The following is a 22,119-nucleotide window of genomic DNA, read 5'->3' as shown; positions in this document are numbered from 1 at the left end:
AAATGTCTGGCATAGGATTGCTTGGAAAGCCCATAGCACAACTGCAGTTGTTTTCACTTTCATACATTTATACAGCAAAACGTCTAATGGCTGTTAGAGTAAGCCTAAGGCTTTTTGCTTCTTTGGTAGTTATGTTTCAGAAGCATCTTAGTTCTTGTTTCTAAACTACTGTGATCCTTCTTAATATGCTGCTACTTTATTTCTCTGCCCCTCTCTACCTGTGCCCAAGATACATTATACAGGCATTTGCCTGGCAAGCAATGTGAATTAGCTATTTGTTTAGTCCTAGGAGAGCTTTTCAAATCACTGACTTCTTATGCTTTTTAGCCTTTTAAATGGCTTGAAAGTGTATGACCTAGATCCACACGCAGCAAATCAGCTATCATGTACTGTAGATTTGCTGCATGCTGGGCTCTATTTGAGGTCCGAGTTCCACAAGACTGTTGTGGTCCCCGAGAACCTAAGTCTGAGCTGAGAAAAGCCAGGGATTGAATAATGAAGGTTTATTGATTGGGAATGAAAGTACAAACATAATACAACCGATTGCCCAACATTTCATGGGAAGTCTATAACAGAGCCAGGGATTGGCTCTCTAAAATATTAGTCCAGTGTGTTAGCTATTAGTGTTGCCTTTCCCCTCTGAATTACTTCAGACGCTTTCTCTTTTGAAACAAACAGTAATTCATGGAAACATTCTCTCACGTGTTCTGGGAGGGTGGATGATCAGTACAAACTTTTCTTGTGGCTGCAACAGCGCAGCTATGCTCTAGGAAAGTAAGCAATCTATTAGCAGATGATTTAGCAACATCAATAAAATGAATTAAACAAAAACATGTAATAAAAGAAACAGAAGCAGAGGGAAGAATATTTAGTGAGCTTGTCTTGAAATTGTATTTCTCCTTGGGTTTGGGTCCGTGGGCACTGTCATAACTGTTTGTTTACGGCTTCCAGCACAGCTGCTGTAGAAGCCCCTGCAGCACCAGCTGCCTCGTCTCCACGTGCCTCTGTCCAGGTTGTCCCTTACTACCTCTGGAGTGTCCCACTCTTAATATTGATACAAGGAATTTCACTGTGAGATGAATGTAGTTAATTCTGTTTTGTACACAGGTCAGGAAGTGTCAGAAATCATTGGACAGAGATTTACTCTTTTGTGGAAAGCCTGGCTGAGAAGTTCATAAGGTAAATTTTTTTAGATAGTATTCTAACTTGGTTATATATACATATGCATACACACATTTGTGTGTGTTATTTCCCATTCCCTGCTTAATCTGATGAAGCAATATGTGTGAGATTTAAATCTGACTTGTTTTTCTGTTTTAGTCCAATGCTGCGCATGTCTTTCATCGTTTTTTCTTCACGAGGCACAACAATCATGAAATTAACAGAAAACAGGCAAGTACTTCCCATCCTTCAACCAAAAGCACCTTCCATCCCTCAAGCAGTGAATGTTCCAGAAAACCAGGATCCAGAGCTCTGTCTCAGCCCTTGGCATCTCATCCACTGAAATCCTTCCACTGCTTGCAGGTGCCAGGAGATCTAGAAGGTCTTCTGCCCTTTTTGGTCTTATAAGAAAAATGCAGCGTTGGGGTTCTCGTTCTTGAAACATTTCAGAAAGGAACTGTGCTTCCAGTCCAGAGTTTGTATACATTGCCCTCAATGTCCCTAACTACCCAAATAAGGCAGTTTTTGTGTAAGAGCTCTCAGACCCTGAGCTAAGGAGCAGAAGTCTGCGTGAAAGTCCCGCAGTCATTTCCAAAATAGCTCCAAACTCTGAGCTTGACACCAGCAGCAATCACACTGGGTGGTGCTGGAGCACTACCTGCCAGACTATTGCACCCCTGCCTTTGTGTAGCAGCTGTGCCACAACTGCCTTGCCACTGTACAGCTAGGTGGTAGGTTTCTAAAGGGAGTTTTTGCCAGAGCAAAATTCTTGTTGCTACCTTCACAACCATGTCCTCAGGCTTCTGTTTTTTATTGAGAAGGCAGAGCTCAAGGTATTTTACTGTTCCAGGGAAATCTGTGCTTTGCAAGTTGGGAAGTAAACAAGAGCCCGGTAGCAGAATGTTGAATGTGGTACAAAAATATTTTCTGCCCTCAACTGGATCTCCATCTGTACTTTTTCAGCTCATTTTACACTTGAAAAGACTAAAATTGCACTTCTTGCTCTAAGGATGTCCCTCATTCCAGCTCCCTACTTTACCTTCATCTCTTCATCCTGTTTCTACTATAATTGTGTCTGTGGATCTTTCAGAAATCAGGACAGTTAATATTAATTTCCCTGAGTAATGCTCTTGGTCTCCAAGTGTTTCTTTGTGGAGCAGTAAGATGCGGATCAGGAATCATGGTGTCCAAGTTATACCAGGGAACAGTCTGTGCCTGAGAAAGGTTGATGGTCCACTGGTCTAGGACAGGAAATTCTCCTCATTCCCATCCTATTTTCATATCTTTTGGACTCTATCTTTATAATGGAAAAGTCTTAATTCCTGCTGTCCTGATGATTGATTGAATAATGAGCTTTTATCCATCCCATTTTCATGACAGGGTCATAAGCTTTTGAATCCTCATTCCATCTGCTGTTTGTCAGCATTCAATATCTGGCATTTACTTCTATCCTGCCCTGGCAGACAGTGTACCAGGGACAGGACTGCAGCCTTAAAAAATGGTTTAATATTAACATGGTGACATGTGCCTGGTTTTTGCTCCCATGGGTGTTTGGCTGATGTCAAAACTGCTTTTGGGAGGGAAAAAAAAAAAAAACCCTTGGTTTTGCTAGTGTTAGCTGGTGTGTATGTACTGTGCAATGTATAGACAGGATGTGCCATTTATCTGTGTTATTTGATGAAACAACAACCAAAATACTTCTAATAAAATTCTTTCTTTTTGTCTAAAGGGAAGCTATAAGAAGAGGGCTTGAAATTCTTCAGCATGAAGTGCCTGGAGGAGACACGTTCATGCATGAAGGATTTAAAAGGGTACATACTCCAGAACCTCTTTGATTTATACATATAAACTTTGCTTTCCTTGCTGCTTCTGCACTTAGTTGCTAATTATGTTCTACATTTCCCTGCAGGCAAATGAGCAGATTTACCATGAAACCTATGGAGGTAGGTGATGTATATTTTTTGTTATGGCTCTGCATGGAGGAGATAGGGATGATAGTTTTACGTGACCTGCAGTAAACTCGTTGGAAGAAGTTTTGGAGAAGGGATTGGTGTTACACAATCATCGCATTCCATTTTGACTACAGCCCTACTTTCAGATGTGTGATTCATGGTTTATTAAGACCAGAAGAGACCAGTATGATCCCAGATCTGACCCAGGGCAAAATACAGACTGGAGCATTGCGGACAGAATGGTGTGTACTGCACCCAGGGACAAGAACACGCATATATACCTGCCCTGCTCAGTTCTGGAGCACACAGCCTTGCCTATCTCCTGCTCACAACTTCTCTCTTGTTAGTGTAGGTATGACTGTGATCAGCTAGAGATTTTACCATAACCGTGAATAATTTAAAATCAGATTCTCAGTCAATGTACTGAATGTTTTTGCTAAATTTCAAGAGGGAAATATATTTGTACTTTCATCTGTACCTAATTTGTTGAACTGAGCACATTCTGCCTGGTTTGTATGCGGATGTTAAGTTGCTCTTATTTGTGAGCTGGACCTCTTTGGGAAACCCAGAAAAAGGTCAGGTTTTAATAAAACAGAGTGTGAATGTGGAGTCTTCAGCAGTAACTCTGTTATGTGGCTCCTCAGATGCTCCTGCCTCACAAATATAGGGTTTTGATGAACCCAAGTGAAAATTATTTTACCTCTTTCTAAGAGAGAGAGTAGTTTAGTTCTTAGCTAAGTTGATTAGTAAGGAAGAAGTAGAAGATGAAGTCTAGATTTATAAAATAAAGTATTGGGAAAGAAACAAAAATTGAGAAGAAAATGAAGTTCAATTTATTTTTGTCCTTTTTCAAACATCCTCAGCAAAAAAAAAAAAACAAAACAAACAAAAAAAAACAATACAGGAAAGCATGCTTTTTTCCCCTAAGTTGCAGGTCATTTTTTTTTTTTAAAGGTTTTGTATCTGTGTTGACATGACATGGGCAGGACTGTATGGCATAAGAAACCTGTCAGAAATAATCAGTCTTTAGTTTCAGACAGTATGGGGAAAGACATTTGAAATTGTACCAGATTGCTTTGAAAAAATAACAACTATTTCTCTGAAAGTAATGTGTGTGTACATTATTATGTGTGATTACTGACTGAATCAGGATGGTTGGTTGAACCATCATTTGTGTATTAGTTGGGATTTTTTTTAACATTTTGCATTTTTCTAAGTAGTATTGTATTCTATATCATGTTGCTTATCTAGCTAGCCAAAACTCATGCAACCTTTTCACATAAGCTTATGTGGGGCATGAACTTGCTTATCTCAAGACATGAATTTGCTCCAGTGGGTCTTGCATTTTTTCAGGCTAATAATTCCTATGAACTTCACTGACAATTCTTGTTTGAAAAGTGTAGGACTGAAGCACTGTGGAAGTACCTCTTCATTCTGTGTTCAGTAGGGGTTCTTCTTGAAAACCTGGTGGAGGTGAAGGTAGGGTGTCAGGAGAGCTCATCTTGTAAAGGTCTTGTGCTGGCAATCTCTGGACAATGTCCATGTAGATAGATATTTGTCAAGAGCAGAGGAAAAACTTGTCTGTCTCTAAGAATAAATTTTGCCATTTCTTCACATGAAGGGTGTAGATGTAACTTTGACTAGATGCTATATGGGAGAGAAGTTTGTGCACGGGCCTTGCTGGAGCAGTTCTGCTCCTTCAGGTGCTGCTTGTGTGTGTTGAAGGTGCACAATTTTCTGCCTGCTGTATGCTGTCATACATCTGACCTTCAGCTGGGGTAGATGAGTGCGTTTCCAACAAAGTCCGCACAAATCAGGCTGAGATTCTGGCCTTGTGATTTTGAGTTTTTGTCAGCAAAAAGGCATGTGTCACTTCAAACTTATTTTCTCTGTCAAATCTTGTGTCATCCATATGCAATCTGTTAACTATTGTCCATGTAGGAGTTCGGACTGCTAGTGTGATTATTGCTCTGACGGATGGAGAGTTGCAGGACGTTCAGTTCTATTATGCAGAACAAGAAGTAAGTCACCTTCGTTTTCCCAGACTAGCTCAAGTCAAACGTGTAGGTGTTTACTTTTGGCTCCATTGCTTATATGGTTTTGCACTTCATGGCAATTTTTTTTGTTTAGGCCAACAGAGCCAGAAGCTTTGGAGCTATCGTTTATTGTGTTGGAGTGAAAGATTTCAATGAAACTCAGGTAATCTTGCTTGCTTTTATTTTGTTTTTCTTTTCCACTTGTAGAGAAGTAATAGCGTTAGTTGAAGGCATTTATTTAATTACTTGAGGCATAAATCATTTCATGTCACTATGATGTCTTTCAGCAAGTATGAAGGGGCCCAGTTGTATTCACTGTAATTTTATTTTCCTCATGATTTATGATTGTCTTTCTTTGCAGCTGTCAACAATAGCTGACAGCATCGATCATGTTTTTCCAGTTACGGGAGGCTTTTATGCCCTAAGAGGAACCATTGATTCAGTAAGCTGGCAATTCTGAAACCTAAAAATGGGGACCCTTTCCTGTGTTATTAAAGCATAGATTAAAAATGATCACCAAAAATGCCTTTACCTTAAATCTTTCAGATTCTCAAGAAATCTTGCATTGAGATTCTTGCTGCTGAGCCATCCAGTGTTTGCGCAGGAGGTAAGCTCTCACAAAATTGGGGGTGGTAAGGCAAGTAAATGACAGTGATAAAATGCTGGTAACTACCTAATGTGGTAGCTGAAGCCTGTGGATGAGTTGGAAAGCATCTCCCAAGGCTGTGGCTGGAGCCACGAACGTCCTTTCTGAGCTTGGGAAGGAGCTGGTTTTGATACACTTATCCTCTGAATGCAGGCTTGGAGAAATGGCTGAGAGAGCATGGGGGCAACTGAGAAGTTGCTCTTTAAAATACCCAACAGAAAGAGGACATGTGTGGTGTAAAACTAGGTTGCTGGGGGCTATTTTGGTGCCTAACACAACATCTCACAAATTTCTGGAAAGACTGCATTCAGTGGATCTGCTAGGGCTTGTCAGCATTTAAAACAAGACTGCAGAACATTCACACATACTTGAACCAGATGTAATGAACTGCAAAGGCGGAGATACCTGACATGCTTTCCAAAGCATTAGTGTTTTACTTAGTTGCAGTGAAAGAACTACTAGGGTAGCAAATGAGAAGAATCACCAGAGGAGCTGCTGGTAACTTCATGCCTTTCCTGTTTAGGATTTTTAACTTGCACTTGTTCCTGTTTATGTTAGTGATCTGCTATATTTTTCCTACTTAAGAGACTATTGCAGCAGAGTGAGAGTGACAGCATAAGCTTGCTGGAAGGTGTTGTTTATAATGTGGTTATTTAGATCTCTTACTGTCTTGTGTTCACTTCCTTATATGCTGAGGAAGTGAGTGCACGCAAATTAAGGATGCCTGAAAGCTGACCTTGAAAACATGGATAGAAATGAGAGATTCAGGAAAAACCTATTAAATAGCACAAAGAAGATAAATTGTTCGTTCTTCATTTCCACATATTAATCACAGCATGGTAATGCTCTGAGTATTTAAATTTCATATAAAATATCCTTGTATCTTTCCAATTATTTCTAAGTAGGTGATTGTGAGGCAGATGTTTGTCATAGTATTATCTCTGGAAAATCTCAAAAAGGAAATATGCTTTTAAGAATTTCCTTTTCCTCTGCAGACTGCAGAATTTATTTAAAAAAAAAATTAAAATCTTTGACTTTATATTTTTTATTTCATAGGAATTAATTTTTATTTCTTGTATTTCAGGCAATTTTGGATAATAAATTATTGCAAGTTTTCTTGCTTATTAAACATTGTTTTTAGCTAAACAGAAATGAGAGCTCCAGTAGGGATTTGGCACAATGTAAGAATATTGAAGGGTGACATCTGAAAAAAAAAAACTTCAGAAAAATATATTTTCAGAAGATTTGACTTCTTGAAAGTGGATGTGTTTCTGCAAAACCTGCAAAACTGTTTTGAAAAAGCAATCAGCTTGGTTTGCATGTATGCTGCTTACATGCATAAACTCAGGAGCTCATTCTGTCTCTGCTGACAGAGCCATCCAGCAAAGGTGGGCTCAGGGTGAAGCATGTTGCTGAATCACTAGGACACTAGGAAGATAAGGAACTCGCATGTATGATGGTTTGCTTATAGTAGCAGGGAGTTCGAAAGTAGGAAGAAGCCACAAGCACAGCTTTTTTGGTACAGGCTGTCAGCGTGGGTTAAGTCGTTTTTGACACCAAAAACTGAGCACATAATAGGTTTTCCTATGAGCCAAGTCCTGCCGTCCTTACCTGGAATGAACCTGAAAGAGTTCTTAGAGCACAAGATTACACTCCAGCTTGGCTTTATCATCTTGAGTAATCCTATTTACTTCAACAGAGCCAGAGGCTCCTCTTTATAGCTCTTTGTTTGCACCACTGTCTCCTGGAGGGGATCTCCTTGGATTGAAAACCTTTTTTTCACCATAGTGTGAATCCAGGTCTTGAGTCCAGTTCACTGAACAGCCAGATACAGCTCTATGTGTAATGTGACTTTTAAAAATACGTATTCAGAAGTGAGCACAGGAAAGTCCAGGGGCATCTGAAGTCATATCAAAATTTTAATACTCTTTAAATTTCCATAATCACTTAGTAGAATTTACTGGTAATGTATATCAGAAGTAATGTACAGCCAGAAGTAAAATCATTTGGTTGTAAAATTCTATATGAAAATATCTATCTTGTGCCTTTAGAGCTGCCTGAAATTTAAAACATAGTATTTTCTAGAAATTTAAGGTTGGTCATCTTTTTTTTATCTAGTTGGGAATTTTATTCTTTTTTTTTTTTAAAAAAAAAGTACTAATTCTTTATTTTAGAGTTTTGATTAAAAAATACTCAATTTTTCAGAAGTGTCATACATACATTGTGATGTTCTCCAGCAAGGAAGCTTACTTGTTTGTATCCTGAAACTGTGGAGCTATGCATGCATTTTATACTCACTTATCTAAGGAGATGAAAACTAGTTGAGAATTTAATCAGTATTTTTCCTGAATTTCTAGAATCTGACAGGAGAGCAGGAGGGCTTGGGGTTGGTCTCTGGAAGCTGTTCTAAACCAGGGATTAGAACAGACTGACCCACTCCTTGCAGCTGTTATTGCAAGTCATAATTACCACTGTGCTGGTGATTCCTTGGGTTCTCAGCTTCATTTTTATTTTGTGAAAGACTTAGTAAGTTGCTGATGGAATGATTTCCATGTGGTTGCAGCTGAATTACGACAACTCCTGTTGGGGCTGTGACTCCCCATGACAAAGCTATCCAGCAAGTCCATTTGCAAATTGATCTAGTCGTGTTATGACAGCTATCTGATGCTTAATGCTTTCTGACCCTGCAAATTTGTTGTCCCCGCTGTGGAGAAATGTAGTTTGGTCCTTTCTGTTCCCTCTGATTTGAAGTGACCAAGACATGCAGCCTGTAAACAGGCTATCGGTGCAGCAGCAGAGGTGCCTCCTATTCTGTTTGACAGCATCATTGCTTTGATTATGCTTACGGTATGAGGATGTGATTGAAAGGTTTTGTTGGATGTGGCATCCTACTGGCCACATCAACTCCCAGGTGTGGATGCAAGTCGTCAGCTTCTCATCAGAGTCACAGAAGCGGAGCCGACAGCGCAGCCAGCGCACACCAGCTCCAACCTACCATCTCGCTGCCAGCGCTGCCCGGTTATTTCAGTGCTGACCTTTTTCCCTTCGCTGTCTTGTCAAAAGCTGCAATCTGTGAGCTGACGGTAACTAAGGAAGAAAAGGACGCAGCCAGAGCCAGGGCACAAAATTAAATGGAATTAGCCACTTCAACAGACTGTAACCCAGAACATGCTAATGTTTGGGAGTGTTAGAAGGGGCAGACTTCTCAGTGGCAACCAGCAAATCCCGTACCAGCTGTCCACATTTCCTCACAAGTCTGGGATTGAAACTCAATTGTCAGCTTGTGTTGGTGGGCAGGTTATTCCAAAGAAAGTTCTCACAAGTGACTGTGCAGAATGGCAGTGATGGGTAAAAGAAGAGGTAATCACTCCTGACAATAGTAGACCTCTAGATGTAGATTTTTACTCTTGATGTTTTGTGTTGAAAGATTCAGTTAAATCTTTATGGTTGCTGCCTTTCAGGATAGGGGAGGATACTGCAACTTTATTTCAGCAAGCTGCTTTCCTGTAAAATTGAGAAACAAAAACAAACTTTCTTATCTGGGCATTTAGATCACTAGGTGGGCAGGCTACAAGCTGCATCAGCGTGGAAGTTGGGATTCAGACGTAGGGCAGAGGACAGCTGTCATCATGTACTTCAAACCACTCTAGAAGGGAATGCTGTATTTGAGCCATTTTTCATGATGCTTCTGTACTTCTATTTGCAGAACCCTTTCAAGTTGTGGTAAGAGGCAATGGTTTTTATCATGCAAGAAATATCGACCAGGTACTCTGCAGCTTCAAACTCAATGACAGCCTTACTATCAGTAAGTCTGATGGGAGGGGTTCCATATCTCCTGTGACTGTGTCACCACATGGGATGCAGCCCTCCTCCCATTTGCATCAGGGAGCCATGTAGTGGCTGTGGGGGGAGGTGGGTGAGGACCTTTATCTGGTAGGAGCTTGAAACTCATCCTTCTTCAATCTTAAAACCTTTGGGCACTGTGTTGTGTGGGATTAAGCAGGAGATGCTGCTGTACAGTGAATTTCAGCATTGCTGTAATGATTCACATGGGGAATGCATATGGCTGGTGAGGACTGGGCATCAAGTTTTAACAAGGAGAAATAAAATATCTTCCTGTCTTCTATTTCACCTTCAGTAAAAGTAAATAATGCTACCTTAATGCCCTGACGATGTGTTTAAGCTATTTATTCACTGATTCAGAAGATGCTTACTATAAAGTAGGGCCCTTCAGCCCCTGCTTCGCTCCTCTCTGGCGCAAGTTGCTGATCTCATGGCAGAGAATGTTGAAAGGTGGAAAATCCCTGTAATCGCTGTGGGGTTTTTGGTTAGCTGTCTCAGCAACCAGGCAAAGGCCTGAATGGCCAAAAAAGATCAGTTTCTCAGCAATCCTCTCCTTTTCCCTGAGAAGCAGGGTGTCTGGTGAGGTGGAGCATGGCATGGAGGGGGGAACTTTGTTCCTTCTGAATGTGTTGCCCTTGTTGGCTGGACACAGTAGAGGCTTTCATTCTCTACCACAGCCAGACTGGTGCCTTCCCTAGCAGTGAATTCACTTACAAGAGAGTGCTATGAATTGCTCCTTCATTTCCCATCCCAGTTGCCTCCATGAAGGCTGCGTTAAATAAACTCTGGTGGTCTCATTCCCATCAGGCTTACAGATGCTCTTTGCTGGGGATTTGTTTCTTGTGGCTTATCAGGTAGCCAGACTTCTGGCTTTTTCTGTCTTGCCCCTAATCCACTGGCACTTTGACTGGATTTTACACTGCAAGTGCTAGGGCTGACCTGGAAGTAGTGAGGAGGAAAATGGCCTTAATTATAAATCTCCTCCATGGTGTGTTTTGCTCAGGTTAGCTGATATCATGAGATGCTGATCTATGCTGTCTGTGCTTCTCCCCTTTTCCCCACCCCTTAGCCTGGCCCTAGAACATACCACTGCAACTTCCCTTCTTCAGCAGAGATGAAGCCTCAGAAATGAGCTATGTTTTCAGATGAGCTGGAGTGGGTGATGCAGGAAGGATCAATTCTCATATCTGTTGCTGCTGGAGTTACTATTTTTTTTTTTTTTCCTACATACAAAAAATGATCAAGCCTCTAAAGTTATAAATAAGTGGGTAGCTTTTACCAGCCCCAAGCTTCCTTGGGGGTGAAGAGGTTGCCTGGGATGACTCTTCACTGTCTTTTTCTGGCCAGGCACCTTAGTGCTTTGTTGGGTCACTTGGAGTGAAGTTACAGTAGCAACTTGTCTGCTCTCATGCCTCAGTCACTCACTCTTAGGGTAGTTCAGTTTTGTTTATACTTTTGGTCCCTTTTGATCCCTTGAGTAACCAGACGGGTCAGAGTATTCAGTATAAGTAGATTTTGCATGTGCTTTTCAGGTAGCCAAGATGAGTGTTGCTCAAAGGTAGCTTCCAAATGGCTGACCACTGCTGTTAGGAACGGAAATCCTCCATTTCCTAGTGTGGTACCTCTAGCCTGATCATACCATATTAGCATCGCCAAGAATGGTCATCTCAATATTTGGCTTTATAATCAGTACCACTTGGGAGTATTGATTCTTGCCCTTACTGTGGCTCCCATTAATGTCAACACTTCTTCAGCGAATGACCTACATGGGACAATCTATATTTTTAAATCTGACAGTACGTTAATTCCTTTTCAGATGAGAAGCCGACGCTTGTTCGCGACACTTATCTGCTCTGTCCTGCCCCGGTGATTGAAGATGATGGACAGTAAGTATTGCACTTCTAGTATGTGAGGGGAGAGGGAGCTTCTTATGAGGATGTCACTGAGCCAGGGGCTTAGAATTTTGCCTGAAGTGCCAAGCTAAAAAGGCTTTGTAACGTGAGTAGGGCCATCCCATATGTACAAAATCATCTCCTAGTATGAACCAGCACAGCTTCATTCAATACTGGGTCTTTGGCATAGCTTAACCAAATGCTTTGTTGGGCTATGATCACCTACAGTGGTCTTGCAGCATTGGAGATGAAACTGGCACGAATAGTAGTGTAATATTTTATGTTTTTGAGTTCATTGGTGCTCTTTGCCAGTCTGGCACTGGTGGGGAGAGTCAGCAGTTGTGTATGTGATCCTCTAGGTTTATGTATGGAGTACTGCAGCCATATGTACTGCTGGACCCAACAGGAGGTAAAAATAGGGCTGGTGATTAAAAAAACTCCCACATCAGCTGTGCTACCGACTTCTCGCTTCATTGGACTAACACCATGCATGCTGTCTCCAGAGGTGCCAATGATTATGGTGACTCAGCATGCCCATGTTAGGCCTCACTCTGCTTCAGTGGATGCTGGTGGGTGTTAGGGTCCTGCCCAGGATGCTGCAGTCCAAATAGTAGCAGGTGTTTCTGCACTACAGCTCCAGAAGTTGAGGGCCCTGCCTGAGAGGGGCTGTCTAACAGGTCTTCATGGTAATCTCCCCACGTGAACCCAATGCAGCTGAAATGCTGTCAGCTGTGAGATGACTTAAAGAAAAATAGAGTTAATGAGAAGAATGGGGACAGAGGATTTTTGAGTATGCCTATGCCATTTCTCCTCAGCTCTGTTTCTATTCCCTTTTTTCCAGGCCAAAAGTTAATTGAATTCCAAGCAATCTTTTTCATTTTGGTAGAAAATTGATGCTTGATTTGAATTCCTTTGCTGCTGTTGTAGATGTTACTTCCTGTGTTTTGACCCTGATCTGCTTTGGCTAGCACTGGTATTTTTCAGCTGTCTTACAGACTCCATGAAGACATGGCACAAGGCTTGTGGCTTCCTCCTTGGTGATCTAGGTCCTTAAATACCTTACAGAGATTGAGGGGAAAGCTTCCCTCTCCTTCCCTACCTGTGGGGCTGCTTTTTTTTTTTTTCTTCAGACTTTTTTCTCTGATGCTGGAGAATGATTAAAGCTGCATTTTTGCTTTAATTTCACTGTCATTTACATCTTTTTCCTCTGACCTCATGCAAGACTCTGACTTTCTTTGGATATATTTAAAAACAAACAAAACCAGTCTGTCTCTTTGCAGAAACAGTTTAAAATAAAAGCAAAGGCTTCTTGTGCTATCTAGGATAGTATTGCAAGCATCTGAGATTTCATTTTAGCTCTATCCTAGTGCCCTTTTCCCCAGGTAAGATGAAAGTTTTATGATAAAGAGCATATGCCCCAAATCAATTAAGCCAATGTAGAAGGGATGACTCCTGGGCAAGCAGAGGGAGAGCAGCAGGTAAGCACCTGCAGCCACAGAATGCCTTGACTCAGCAGAGAATGTTACCCATGCATGTTCATGAGCCAACGGCTAAAACAGCTAGAATAAAAGGAACAATGGATATAGAGATGACACTAAAAATAAGTGTATCTGTTTGTGCTTTAGGGTGGTTTTCCTACAAGTCAGCATGAACAATGGGCTAACGTTCATCTCCAGCTCTGTCAGCATCACCAGCACACAGTGTGTAAGTAATTGCAATGGGGCTTGACAGAGAAACCGTGAGATCATGGGAAGCGGCGATGGCTCTTCAGGCAAACTTCCTTGACTGAGCATGAGTTCCCTGTAGCTGCAGCACCATGGTTGTTGACTGGACCCCAGCAATTTTTTTTGCAAAATCACCAGGCTGGTTAAGACTAAACCATTACTGATGGTGACTAGATCATGGTAGATTTACAGATGGAACATTTATAACAAAAACACTCCCTGCCCATTCCTATTTCAGGACAAAGAGAAGCCCTTTAGGATCTACCTAAAAGGGAACCCAGAAAAAGGGGCAAATGAGCATCAGGAAGCAATACCCTGTTGAGCATTGGGTTACCTATGGGATCTGGAGTGAAATGTGCAGCTGCCAGGACTTACACCTAGAAGGGCCACAGCATAGAACATCTTTGAACTTTAAGGGATACTGTCTGTTCGGAGCTTACTACGTTTGTTCTTAGACGTCCACAAATTTACCTCTAGTTCAGGCATTTTTCACTTCCAGTGAGGTGATTGCTTTTCTCTTGGTGTCATGTGGAATGTCATAGGGAATGGCCAAAAAGAGATAATATCTTCTCATTCTGGAGTGAGATTCCTGGTACCAGGCTGCTGCCCAGCCCAGCAAAGGGAGGATGTGCTGCTGTGGGATAGCAGTGGCTGGGATACATACCTCCTGGTTGATGTCAGGCAGACCACTTATCCCCAGGGTAAGAGATCTAAGTGATCTTTAATCAAACTTGATTTTAGAATAAATTAAAAAAAAGAGAGAGGGAAACAAAAAGCTGATACCAGTACTTGGTGCAAGCTAACAACAGTTTGCTTTAGCTAAAGATTTGGCCTTGTGCTTGTAGTCTAAAAAAATTGCCAAAGAACCTGATACCAACCAAGCATTCGGTATTGAATTTGAGCTTTATTGTTACAAGTGTCAGAAGGACTTTTATAGCCTACACCAAATGCTGTCATATTGGTTTGTAATCATCATTGGCCTTTCTGACAGCTGCAGAGCAGAAGGGCAGGAATGAAGACAAACAGTGACTGGAGCTTACAGATCTGATTTCATGATGTTTTCTGCATTGCAGTTGGGAAATTTTGCACCAGATTGCTGGAACAGCCCAGGGTGTGTGGATGCAGAGTCCAGCAGAGATGATTTTGCTGCTTCATCTGTTTTATTATTTTGTTTTCTTTTCCAAAAGTTTCCTCCAAGTTTTCTGCAGTGAAGACTTAAATTTCCACGTTTTCTACTCTTTTTTGAGCCCACAGGAAAGCACAAATATTAACTGGTGCATTTGGTTACCCTCATGTAATTTATTTCTAATGGAGGCTGAAGTCTTATCCCTAGCTGGGGGTGGATGCAGAAAGCTTTCTTCTCAATAGCCTTAGGATAAAGAGGAAACTCCAATCTCCAGTCCTGTCAATCTCGTGACTTTTGCCCAGCTCCTGCAGATTAAACATGAAGGACTCCTAATTCTCATCTGGTACAAGAAAGACCATCTCACTCCAGTTGTACCCCATAAGTGGGAAGGCTGGTGTTCACTTTCCAGCTTTGTTCTAATCTCTTTGTTTCACTCTTATTGTTTTATAGACTCCCTCCATTTCCTTTCCTCTCCTGCTCCCCTCTCTGTGAGCGGCAGCCAGCTGGCCTGCTCAGCCCTCCTCCCCAGCTGGTGCTTCTGTCCTTTCTGTACAGTAAGTATCTTCTCTTGACTTTACTCCCAAAGCCTCTGTGTGATCCCTGCACTCATTTCTGTTCAGCTGCATGAAGTCTGCTATTTCCTTTTCAAAGTCCAGCTTCACTATGATGCTTTGTGCGTTTGATCACTGAAAGAGGACTCTCTAGCTTCTTGCTGCCAACAGCTCCTGAGCTGCTGCTGGCAAATATCTCAGTGATTTATATGAGCACTTAGCATGGGAAAAGCAGTGCCTGGGAACAGGGCAAGTAGGCAGTGTGTGTTTGGAGTAACAGTAGCTGTAATATGTACATATCCATGGATCATGCACTGCATTGGTGCTATGCTTGGATTTGCTATTAAGGAGTGCATGAACTCTCCTACAAAAATGATGCTTAATCATTCTTTCATCAGCAAGCTTGCTTCACTGGGAGCTCATGCTTTCCTGGTGTATTAGTGCTACATGGAGCCATGAGTGGACCAGAGGTGGGTGGCAGCACTGAGCTGCAGCTGGGTAGTGTCTTCTAACAGGACTCCTCCTCTACCTGGCACTCCATCTTAGCCTTCTCCTGCTGCCTGACCTAACAAAAGGGGTGAGCATGTAGTATATCCCAGAACAGAGCAATTTATTGTGTCAGTGACAAGAAGTGACAGGGCAGTGGAGAAATGGTGATGCTACAGAGTAATGGGATCCTGGGCAAAGTACCTAAGAATGGTGTAGGAGCCAAGGAGAAGTCAGTCATGTCTTGAATGTGCCAGTCCTGACAGGCCTAGGATTTGGCCTGAGGAAGAGCTGAGTACCACTCAACATCTCATCCAGATTTCACAAAGCTCTTCCCAGCTGGTGCTTTCTTTTCCACCCTCAGCCTCTTTGCTGTTTGGGGGGGAAAAACAAACCCAGTGGGTTTTATGAGAAGGAGCTAAGTATGAGATTTGTGTAGTCTTGTCATGGGAACTTGAGTAGTTTTCTTATTTAACAAGGTTTAATCTTACGGATTTTGTCCTACACTGGAACTTGCTTTCTTTCTGTTTATTCTCCTAACTATCCCTGTTTGAAAATGCCATATAGCTTTCTCTTTTAGCCAGTTCCCATTCCCTCAGCCTGACTTACAGACCTTTCTTCAAGCTCTTTACCTCTTCCTGGTCCTAGGCTGTCTTCCAGTTTGCTGCCAGATTTTTCCTGTTCTCTGGTATTCCTGTTGCTGGTGAATTGAACCTCTTAAACTCAGAGAACTTGCCTTTGAAGAGGTTTTCCACAACTCTGGAGCACCAGAACTAATTTTAACTCCATCCTGGAGCCCGTTGCAGTACAAGGGACCTGCACATCCCTCCATGCTACTGCCCATCTGCATCAGATGTTGGATTTTCAAAAGCCACATGCTCTGTATGTTCTGCAGGGGCCAAGCAGCACATTGAAGACCTTCTTTCCTGTAGTCATCAGAGCAGTACTTAGCCAACAGATCTTTTGAATGCATTGTCATAAATGCAACGCACAGACCCTCGAGATTTACACAGGAAAATCAGAGCTTTGAGTCTCCTTGGTTTTCTGGTTACTCTGGAGATCCAATTTCAAGTATTAACACTTCTTTTTAATTTAAAAAAATTGACCACTGTTTTGAATATAGATCCTCCCTGGCCCACAACTCCCACTTGCAGAGTAGGTAGAATCAGGAATGATCAAGACAAGGCAATCCTGAGAAGCTCACCAAGAATCAGCAGTACTAAGGACTAGTTTTTCTAAGTGCTCAGGCTGGGATTGTGTGCAGCTCAAGGCAACAGGGGCAGGCTTAGGAGCTGATGAGGCTGAGCTAATAATAAATTGTATGATGTTGATACGCTGACAATTACCTGTATAATTTTAGCTGCAACATTCCCGTTCTTAGAGTATCAGCATTGATACATTATGCATTTCTAGTAATGAAATATTATTCTGCACCGTTGAGTTTGATCATGTAGTTTGAAATATCCTTCTGACAGTACTAAGGGACCTCTCAGGACAAGTTTGGGGATAGTTTGTAGACAGTTTTATCACCTTTGAATCTAGTGAGCTGTAAGCATACCATGATATCCTAATGATGAGAGTAATGATCTGCACCGCCGAAGTGAGGCCATGTAATGTCGGAAACCTGGCTTGTTTGCTCAGTCTACTTGTATAACTTCAGGCCTCCTACCTCATTTGTGATGTATGCAGATAACTCAAAGGCAATCATCTTGTTTGCAGCTGACTGGAACCATCCTTTTCATTGCTCTCCTGATTCTCTTTTTGCTACTGGCTCTTGCTCTTCTTTGGTGGTTCTGGCCCCTTTGCTGCACGGTGGTAAGTACAGATTTATTTACTTCTTTTTTTAACTCGATATCAAGTTCTTTTTCTTTGCTTCTTGCTAAAACGATAATGATGATTTGGACTTCCTGTAGTAATGAGCCAAATGGCTTGACTGTACAGTGTTAGTGATCCTGTAATGCATTCAATTCAGCAGAGCAGGCTGAATTTAAGATCTAAATCTTACCTAATGTCAGATTGGAGACTTCACTGAGTGAAATGATGACTAGATATCTTGAGATTTACATTAATGAATTTCTCTGCAAACCTTTTAAAGCACCTGTAAAATAGTATTGCTTAAAAATAACTTGTTAAACATGTAAGTCATAGCGAATCTGTGGGGCTGAAACTCTGGGCATTTCACAGGGTCAGGGCTGGATACATGCATATGATGGTACTGGTGCTGCATGGATATTCCTATCAGTGTTTATGTGCTCTGTGGTTGAATGTGAGGAAATAGAGCCAGGCAACCTATCTATGATAAGCAAAAAGTACAGAGAGCATAGCCCTGATATGGAAGAAACCCTGCCATTAACTCAGATTACTCCTACTGCTTGTATATTCCAGGTGATCAAGGAGCCACCTCCACCACCTCCTCCAGAGCCTGTAAGTATGTTATTTCTGACCTATCACATTGTCTGCAGCTGCTGTAGTGCAGTGTGCTGCCCACGAATGTCACTCCTGTAGGTGCCTTAATGACACCTTGAAGGCTGAGAGAGGAAGTCTCTGGGGTCAGGACAGTTATTTCTGCCTTCTGGCCTCTGTACAGCAAAGTTATTTCCATGCATATAGAGAATAGATGCCTAACTCAGAAGTCCACAACAGTTCCTACAGTTTTTTGTTCCTTCTGCTGTGCATCCGTCACATGGATCTGTAGGAAAATCTTTGCTTCTTCAGCAGCAAAACCATTGTGTTTAAAGCTGTCCCTCCTCCAGCAGAGCTGCTGTTCCCAGGAGGGGAGTACAGAACAAAGTCAGGCAGCTGAAAGAAAAGACAGTGAAGGCTGCATTCCTGTGGCTTTTGTACAGGAGAGGGAGCAGGAGGTGGGCCCTGGCTGTGGTTCTACTGCAGCCTGACCCTTGGCAGGATGCTTGGCCCTTCTGTGTTTAGGTTGTGAGCTGCTGGAGGAAGGGTTGTACTTTCTTTGAGATGGTAACTCACAGAGACCCTGGTCTCAGATTTGGTTTCACTCTGTTATTTTGATAGAAATAATAGCAATAAATAAACGTATCTCCAGAATGAACTCAGGGCTGTCTTTATTCCTTCTCTAGGCACAGACAGCTAAAGGGTGGGAAAATATTTACCCAACCCACAACAGAAGCTTACAACTTGCTGCTAACTTGCTGTTACATGGCACGAGTATCAGGAGGCAACCACAGCTGCAGCTTTGAGGTTGCCAGAGGCTGCCATTGCTGTCTCTGTGATTCTGTTGCTTGCCCTGAGCAGCAGGATGGTGACAATTTGACTTGAGAATATGCACCAAAATCATTCTGGTTTTGGAGTGATTAATGTTGTCATGAGGCATAACAACAGCCATGCTGTGTTTGAGGGAGATTTCAGAGAGCTTTGCACCCTGGCAGTAGAGTTTCCAGATGCTTTGGGATTATTCTGATCAGCAGAGAGATTAGGCCAGCACACATCCTCTTTAAGCTTCCTGAAATACAAGAAAATACAGATGTTGCCTATCTCTGTACTTGGTCCTGAGTCTACCCGCCATGGATCACTGTTTCAGGATACATAGCACTAGCCTCCCCATGTACAGCATCCTATCCTTTACCTGATATAGTCTGGCACTAATGCTATTTAACTGAATATAGATATCTAAATCTTGTTTGAAACCACAGGTATTCGATTTCTAACACTTCTCAAAATGTACATGGTGGTTTTTAGTGTTGCTTTGCTATATATGTTTAGTGTAGGACTTATTTAATATAAACTCCTTATCAACTTGAAAAGCATAAGCCATCATTAACAGTCCTGCTACTATCAGGTTTTCCTGATGATGGAATGAGGGTTGTTAGATGCAAAGAATTTAAATCTGTTAGATTCCATGGAAGAGGCAGGGTTTTTTAACGTAATACTCTAGTCCATACAAAGTGAAACACAAATGAATTTAAACTGCTGATGTAGTTCATTGGGTGCTTTCTTAGATGTGGTACAAAATGGGTTTGTGTATTACAGTCAACCAAAACATCAACAAAACAATCATGCAACAACTTCTTTGTCTATTTCTGTGAGTTAGGGGTTGAAAAATCCCATAGAAGCAATGGAAATGTCAACTCTAGTCTTGCCTGGCCATACTAAAGAATTTGTTGGAGGAACTGACCCATAGCTGAGAGTTGAGATGTCACCGAATAAATGATGGAAATAGGTCTCTCCAAAGCACGACCGAAGAGTTAAATAAGAATAAACATAAATGAAGACAAGCTTTTTAGAAGATCTTTTGGAAGATCTTTTTAGAAGATTGGCTTTTGGACTCTCAGCTTCATATTCATAGAGATGCATAAGGGCCACTTCAAGAAAATGTCATTAAGTAACCTGGTAATGAATTATGTCCTCTGCTAATTGAGTTTCACTTGATTTCTTTTTTGTTTTATTTATATTTTTAATAAAAATGGATTCCAAAAAGAGCTTCTAGAACTGTACTTATGGTGTGACTTTTGGCTGTCTTGACTCAGTGTAATGACTGAGTCTGAGAAGTCCCAGTGACTTCTCCCAGCTCAGGATGATAGAATTGGGAAAGTGTTCCCAGGGTTTTTGAACCAGAAACATTTGCCAGCTTTTAGTTATGCAAGAACAGAACAGTGAACATGAAGTAAAACCCTGATTCAGATTCTCCCACGTTCAGAAGAAAAAAAAAAAAGATCAAGTCTTTATAATTACAGGTCAGACTCTGGATCTGAGCTTCCTGAAAATTTGGAGATGCTCCAGTCTCAGTTCCAGCTCCAAACTGTACAGCTTGAGCCAGACTCTACAAAGAATCAAGCAGCACAGAACAACTGGTTACAGCTGCCATGAGAAAAGGGCTTGATGCACATGTTAGAAATCTCACAGTGGTAGCTTTTTCCCTGTTAGGTGACATTTAATTCTAAAGGCCCAATTAATAAATGAGTCCTTTGGGTTAGCTGATTGCAGCATTTTCTGCACAGCTTAGTGACAAGCCAGTATAATGTGCAATTCATCTGCACTTTGCTGTCCCTTAAAAGTCAGTTGTGATTTTGAAGCTCAATGCATGTTTGATTAAATAAAAGCTGCCTGAAGAGAAGAGGGGAATAGGCAGTCCTCCTTGGCTTCCCCAGTTAAAATTGCAGCTGCAGAGACAAGAGACTTTTTTGTTTTTTGTCAGCAAGTAAGTGTAACGCACAAAGCCAAATATCCAAGGATTGAACCGTAGGATGTTCATTTTTTCCCATTTATGTGAGAACAACAATAACATCTCTCTGTCTTTCCCACAGGAGTCAGATGATGAAGATGGATTGCCGAAGAAAAAGTGGCCAACCGTGGATGCATCTTATTATGGAGGCCGAGGTGTTGGTGGAATTAAGAGGATGGAGGTATTGTGGTTTTTTTCTGCTATAGTTCCTTGTAAATGGTCTCAACTATATACTTTAACGATGTTTTTGTGCAAACAAACAAAAATCCTACTTATTTGGTTGGAATACAGGCCAGGATTTAATTAAGGCTTGTCTACCTGATTGCACCTGCCATCCAAATATCAGACATTGAGCTGCCACATTTGCATGAGTAATTAATTGAATGCAGCAGGGGAAAATTTGCAGGTTAAGGAATGAGATAAGCACCAAAAGTTCTAATTTACTGAGTCAAACCCTTCAGTTAGAGCAGTTGGCTCCTATTCTGTTGTCTACTGCAGAGTTGCACTGGTTTTTAGTATTTGAGCATGTCATCCGTGCTATTCATTGGTAGCTGGAAGCAGTTGGGTTTGGGAATTAAAAACAGTAGATTTGGTTTTTTTGGGTTTTTTTTTTCCTCTTTCATTTGAGAATTAACTCCTAATGCACAAAAGCTTGCCAGGGGGTAATTTTACTCTTGGTTCTCTGCGTTGAAATTGGTCAATAAATCAAATCTTACCTTGGGATTCATGCACGACACAGTCTTGATATGTGATGAGAGGTGTTCCTTCAAAAGAAATTTGCTTTGTGCTATCCTATGGCATGTGTATTTTGGAGAGGCAGCTGATAACGCTGTGATAAGTTGCTAACTCTTACGTATCTCCACGTAATGAAACCTGTGTAATATTCCTTATCAAGGCTAATAGAAGCACAAGGCAGGAAACTATCACTCATTCATATCTGCAGAGGGTCTAATGGCAACTTGTAGGTTCCACACCAGGCACTACTACCAGATCTAACTGGCAGCTAAGGGAGGAGGGCCAGTGTGCACCAGCTGAGATTCTAGTCCAAACCAGAATTAAAGCAATGGTTTCTCAGCAAGAACCTGAAAGTCTGGAAAGCCTGTAGTCAAAGTACTGTGTCTTAACATCCTTAACCATTTTCCTCTGAAGAATGTTTATCCTTGGTGCTAAACAGCTTCATGGATCACATGCTGTCACTGAACACAGGTTCATGTTTCTGCTTGAGTCAGACTACGAAAGCAGATTTTTAGCTTGAAACGAGCAGTGTACATTGTATGAAGATGAAGTTCCTGACCTCTTTTGTGGCTGTACACGGTCTTCTTTAGAAGAACTGTTTTCACTATGGGCTGCTACTCTTAAGCTATCAAATCCTTGCCTGCTAACCCTATTTTCATTTTGGAACTAATCAACAGGAGCAGCATAAAGCTATTTATAAAGTCTGCCTTCCTTCAACTAGTGCTGATGCCTACTTTTTTGAGTGAGGCAATAAGAATACACCTGTGTCCTAGCAG

General features: G+C 41.6%; 1 protein-coding gene across 1 annotated transcript in view; it reads left to right on the top strand.

Moving 5' to 3' along the window:
* The window catches only part of ANTXRL (ANTXR like), a 51,653-nt gene that overhangs the window by 9,728 nt on the left and 19,806 nt on the right, over window positions 1-22,119 (top strand). Inside the window, exons 2-15 of the mRNA XM_003207995.4 lie at window positions 1,108-1,179; window positions 1,321-1,392; window positions 2,891-2,972; window positions 3,071-3,104; window positions 5,055-5,134; window positions 5,244-5,312; window positions 5,511-5,591; window positions 5,696-5,756; window positions 9,502-9,600; window positions 11,455-11,524; window positions 13,156-13,234; window positions 17,137-17,232; window positions 17,803-17,841; window positions 20,691-20,789. Of these exons, the coding sequence (XP_003208043.2) occupies window positions 1,108-1,179; window positions 1,321-1,392; window positions 2,891-2,972; window positions 3,071-3,104; window positions 5,055-5,134; window positions 5,244-5,312; window positions 5,511-5,591; window positions 5,696-5,756; window positions 9,502-9,600; window positions 11,455-11,524; window positions 13,156-13,234; window positions 17,137-17,232; window positions 17,803-17,841; window positions 20,691-20,789 (1,033 nt within the window). The remainder of the gene's footprint in view (window positions 1-1,107; window positions 1,180-1,320; window positions 1,393-2,890; window positions 2,973-3,070; window positions 3,105-5,054; window positions 5,135-5,243; window positions 5,313-5,510; window positions 5,592-5,695; window positions 5,757-9,501; window positions 9,601-11,454; window positions 11,525-13,155; window positions 13,235-17,136; window positions 17,233-17,802; window positions 17,842-20,690; window positions 20,790-22,119) is intronic.

Source organism: Meleagris gallopavo, chromosome 8, assembly GCF_000146605.3.
Source record: "Meleagris gallopavo isolate NT-WF06-2002-E0010 breed Aviagen turkey brand Nicholas breeding stock chromosome 8, Turkey_5.1, whole genome shotgun sequence".
Taxonomy (NCBI): Eukaryota; Metazoa; Chordata; class Aves; order Galliformes; family Phasianidae; genus Meleagris; species Meleagris gallopavo.
Note: the sequence above shows the minus strand (reverse complement) of the source record. Positions and strands in the feature narration are given on the sequence as shown.